Source organism: Echinops telfairi, unplaced genomic scaffold (assembly GCF_000313985.2).
Source record: "Echinops telfairi isolate 266 unplaced genomic scaffold, ASM31398v2 ScPeMD7_8;HRSCAF=38, whole genome shotgun sequence".
Classification (NCBI taxonomy): Eukaryota; Metazoa; Chordata; class Mammalia; order Afrosoricida; family Tenrecidae; genus Echinops; species Echinops telfairi.
Genome location: NW_022103905.1, coordinates 9,879,126 through 9,884,546, shown reverse-complemented (window position 1 = coordinate 9,884,546; position 5,421 = coordinate 9,879,126). Strand labels below are relative to the sequence as shown.

Sequence of the window (5,421 nt, the reverse complement as noted above, 5' to 3'; positions counted from 1 at the left end):
ATTTTCTGTTTTCTGGTAATATTTAGGTCATTTCGTGTGATATATATTTTAATACCTATTACTTTTTGATATCTTTTCCTACTTTTCAATAGTTTTTCTATTTTCACTGGATTATAAAGCTTTTGACAAAGTCATGTAACTTGTAGATATATTTCTAAATTTATTTCTGCACTGGAAAATAGTTAAATATTTATTATAGAAAAATATATTTTCTCTGAATAAATCAACCTTATATTTGCTAAATAAAATTAACCTCCCCAACAGAGAAGACATTCTTAGGTTTGATACTTTTTGATATATATATATTTATTTATATATGGACTTCAAAAAATTTGTGGAAAAATTCTGTTATCTTTTAATTAATTTTTCATGAACTTTTCACACACACACACACACACACACACACACACACACACACACACACGGTTTGTATTTGACTGCAGGTGTGTTCTCTGTAGTACATTTGTCTTAGTCTTGTTAGGGGGCCTTCAAGAAAAAAAAAGATACTTAAAGTGTATTGCCAAAGATCAGTTAGTTCCAGGAACTGATCTTTCTGTTAGTCTTTTAACCAAGAGTGAAGCTAATGAAGATAGCTTTATGGAATGAATTGTAACTGGGGGTGAGTCTTAGATTTACTAGTATCATCCAGCGAAGAAGGGCCAGTCAGAACCGTGGCTTCTGAAGGGATCTGCTGGGCCGGTTCAGTTCAAGGCAGAGGTCCGCTCAGAAGGCTATGGCAGCTGCTCTGTTGGCATTCCAAAGAGGTCATCTTGGTAGATTTTCTTGAAGGGCACAGAATAATCATTGGGCTTATTATAAAAAGTTTAAAGAAATTTGTGGAAAATGGCCAGCAAAGTTGCATCGAGCTTTTTTCCCCATCACAACATTGTACTTGCTCCGTATCTGAGGGTAGCAAGGATGTTCTAGGAGAATTTCACTGGGAAACATTTCGGCCCTCTACCCTACAGCCTGTATCTTATCTCTACAGATGTCTTTTTTTGTTTCTGAAACTCAATGTTTCAAATAGTATTTTAAAGGAACATGATTTGAACCCTGAAGAATTCTATCATCGTAAATGTACAGCACATTTAAATGTCAGGGAAGTGTTGGCGGGGTGGAAGCACCACCTTCCAAAGTGGATAGAAGTGTATGGAGGATATGCCAAAGAAATAGTAACTCTGCATTCCAATATTGTTGTTTATTTAAGGTTTCTGCGAGGCTATAGAAATATGTTGTCTTTTCTTTGTGTCGATGAGTCGGCTTCAAAAAGTTGGTGAAAAATGGAATGAAAAGCTAATGGAATTTTTCCATGAATTTTTTTTGTAGCTCCCTCATCTGTATATGTATGTATGTATGTATGTGTCTGTACACATATATATAAGTGAAAGTAAATATATATATAAATGAAAGTAAAGTAGCTACAGTATAGTATTGGGATTGTGTTACATGCAATGAGTTTATATATGATTATGTAATTTATATATAATTATGTAAAGGAGGTTATCTTTATTGAACTTTTCCCTGAATGTTCATGCTCTGTTTATTCTTTTTCAGATTGCAGCATCGTATGGTAATGCTGTTTGTATTTTTGAGCCCTTGGGCATAAATTGTCATAAGCGAAATTGTGTAAGTATTAAATGATAGAAACTTTAGATTCTGGTTAACTTCAGAATCCAGTTGATTCAGTAAAGAGCTTACCGCCTTATGGTAAGATCCTTATTGACAATTCCTAGGGATATTTTTTAGGCCTTTTAGGACTTCAAGTTTCCAGAATATTGCTAATTGAGGTAAAAAACTTTATTGTATTAGGTGAAAGTTTAATGGCAAATTCAGTTTACAGTTAACACTTTTTCTATAAAATTTGTCATGATATTGGATCCATTTCCCACAATCTTATCAACATTCTCATTTTCCCCCTTGTTTGTTGTGTTTCTGTTGACCTAGCTTCCCCTGCTTCTCCGTACCTTCTCATTTTTGCGTTACAGTAAATGTTGACCATTAGTGTCATGTAGTTGATTATTGAAGGAAGCACATAACTCACGGATAATATTGTTTGTTATATAAGCCAACCGTTTGTTTGGCTAAAAGGTCACCTCTGAGAGTGATTTAAGCTCCAAGTTCAAAGCCTATTCTGTCAGTCTTCTCTTTTGGTCCAGTTTGAGCTTTTTTGGGAATTTGAGTTTTGAGCTACATTTTTCTCCCAGTCTATCCGGGATCCTCTATTGTGTCCCAGATCAGAACAGTGGGTAGTGGTAACGAGGCAACGTCAGTTCTGGTCTCAGACCAGATGAAGCCGTGGCTTACTAATTTAGATTTATCTGCTAATTGAGATCACTCTAGACTAAACTACTATTTCTTGCCTCAGAATCTTCCAGATTCATAGTGGGTGCTATAGTATATGTCATCTTACTTAGTATTCAGAAAATGCTATCTTATGAATGTTACTAGTTACATTAAAAATTACTACTAGCATTAGAACTTCACTATCAGTTACACATAGTCAAAACTAAAAATGTATATATTTTCGAAGTGATTTTTAAAAATGGAATTCTTAAATAGGTTAAAAGAAGTTTAAAGAAGCATTAAAGGAAGTAGTTTTGATATTTTTAAAATATGGGAATACTTGAATATTTCTTTTTACATTTCTAACACAGTAGTGTAAGTTAAAATATTAGCTTTTTTCCTATAATCATAGTATGAAATGGCTTTTAAATTTTAGAACTCATATTAAAAATGCAAGTTCTCAGGTCTCAAGCTCTAAATATCTACTATGTCCACAGATTATACTTGGAGAAACTCCAATGAAATGAATATTAGCAATGTACATAATTTTAGGAATGACAAATTATTACTATAGAGTTATTGAGCAGTATTTAAAATTCTGTTCTGATGGTTTGTTCAACTGTGGTAGAGTTTAAAATTAATGTTTATCCCCCCGCCACTTGATTAAAAATAGGATTATGTTACATGAAACTGCAGTTATGTTTTAAATTTTGCTGCTAAGTAAGCGTAGGCATGAAACCTTGAATAATATCATTGTTATGTATTTGTCAAATATCTAAAGAGAAGACTAAATATTAAATTAACTTTTCTTGCCAAGAGATTCATGTATAACACATGTAAGGTTACCTAGCTATATGCTATACTATACTTTCATGAAAGGGCATTATATAGTTATAGCTTACAAAGAAGATCTAAATTTTGTTTACTTAGCTGCTGTCTCTACTTTCTTTGACTTTTAAATGTTTAATACTTCTTTCCACCTTTTACAATGAAAATGTGGAATGATAGAAATTGTTCAAATCAAAGTAATGTAGTTTAAATGATAGATGATTATCTGTTGACTTTTTGAAAGTGATTCTGATTTTCTTTTATATGTTGAGGTTATAGGATTATGCTAATATGCATTTCTAATGTGTATTTATTATTATTAAACATTTTAGTAATGTTTTCATTGAGCTTTTATGTACCGGTCATTCCAGTTGCTTAGGATCTAAAGATGATGATGATGTCCTAAATTCTTAGCAATTGCACTTTAATAGGAGATTCGGCTCATGAACAAATGCATCGTTAAGTATGATTGGGGTGTGAGAGTAGAATGTGGAAAGGACTGCGGGTACTGCCAAGATGTCAGCAAAGGCTTTGTGGAGGAGGTAGCGGTTTAACCATGAGGCACAGTTGCTTGAGAATGAGGGAAGGGGGAAAGAATAACTGAAGTGTTAGACCGTTTTTACAGATGTGGAGGGAGTTTCTGCACAGTATAAATGGTTGGCTGACAATTAACAAATGGGCACTTTGAGCCCATCCAGAGGTACTTCACAAGAAAGGCCCAGAGTTCTTTGGAAAAAACCAGCCACTGAAACTCCTGTGGAGCAAGTGCACCCTGATGCACATGGGGCTGCCGTGAGGTGGCGTCGGCTCCGTGGCCACTGCTAAAGAGCTGGAAGGGACCCAAGAAGATGTGCTTTGTTTGGGGCTGGCCAGCAGCTCAGTGTGGTAGAATAGATGGCAAGTTACGGTTTTTAAAATAGTTAATGTGTTGAAAATAAAACATTGTTTTAAAAATAATAGTAAAATATTTGCATTTTTGTTGGTTGTAGATGATAAGATCGCTAGTTGAAGAAAATGATAGTATCCATAGATGTTATTTTACAAGTTGTCTTTTTCTTTTTTCCCACGCTTCATGTTTCAGCAATTAAAGTGTCAATGGCTTAAAACTGGGCAGTTTTTTTTGAGTTCTGTGACATACAACTTAGCTTGGGACCCTCAAGGTATTTACCGATTATTTTCAGAAACTATGAAAATTAAATATTTGTTTAAAATGTATGACTACAATGTGAAATAGTCTTTCTTAACAAGGAAATGATCACTAATATGTTTTCTTTTTGCTAATGACCTTTCCCTCGCACTGCTTTTTATTCTCCAAATTAGCACATAATTTACAGATCATACAATTCAATAATTCAGTAGTTCAAACATTTAGTCATATCAAGGTATAGTCACTGCCACATCAATCTTAGAGCACCCCCCTCCCCCCAAACACTGCTTTTTTAACAGTACTTAGCTAAGCTATCAGAGCCCTGGTGCTGTAGTGGTTATGTGTTGGGCTGAAATCGTCATGGTTCGCAGTTCAAAGCCACCAGGAGCAACTTGGGAGACAGAGTGGGCTTTCTACTCCTGTAAACAGTTAATGTCTCAGAAACCCACACGGTATCGTTATGAGCCAGCATTGACGTGATGGCAGTGAGTTTTTAACTAAGCTATGCTTTCTAGCCCTCTGCCTAGAATACTTTATTCTAAGAACACTGATGATTTGTTCTTTAGTTATCGTGTGCCACAATTTATTCTTATTATATTTATCACTGAAGGATAAAATCAGAAGTAAAACAGGGCCAAATCCACTCTGGATTTGACATCATTTGTACTTCAGGAAAGTGTTATCTTTCATTTCAAACAATTAGAAATGTAAGCATTTCATGTGGAAAACCAGATTTCACTAATTTGTTATATATATCAGTTTTGAATGATTTGTTAATCGACTTTTGTGTTTTTTAAAAAAGACTTACCCTGATACACAACAGTTCCTTGTAAAAGTGTTTCACTTTTGCTCCCAAATCTCTGCCAAGGATGACTTTTTTTTTGCCTAGCAGATTCTTAGATATATGCCGAATGTTTTTTATAGATGATGTTGTTTACTTGTTGCATCTTGCGTACCTAATTTTCAGATAACAGATTGTTGACTGCAACAGAGTCGGTTCAGTTGTGGGCTCCCCCAGGAAGGGACATGCTGGACGAAGAGGATGAAGCCGATCGTGGAATTCCTCCTGCCTTAAATGATTGGAAGTGCACTTGGCAGTGCAAGTTAGTATCTAGCGCAGTGCTTTATTAATTAAGAAAAACGCTTTATAAAATAAGCTTCTT

At 34.7% G+C, this 5,421-nt stretch overlaps 1 protein-coding gene across 1 annotated transcript in view; it reads left to right on the top strand.

Moving 5' to 3' along the window:
- Nucleotides 1–5,421, top strand: part of DMXL2 (Dmx like 2) — a 160,660-nt gene that overhangs the window by 35,471 nt on the left and 119,768 nt on the right. Inside the window, exons 3-5 of the mRNA XM_013006336.2 lie at nucleotides 1,555–1,626; nucleotides 4,193–4,271; nucleotides 5,226–5,365. Of these exons, the coding sequence (XP_012861790.1) occupies nucleotides 1,555–1,626; nucleotides 4,193–4,271; nucleotides 5,226–5,365 (291 nt within the window). The remainder of the gene's footprint in view (nucleotides 1–1,554; nucleotides 1,627–4,192; nucleotides 4,272–5,225; nucleotides 5,366–5,421) is intronic.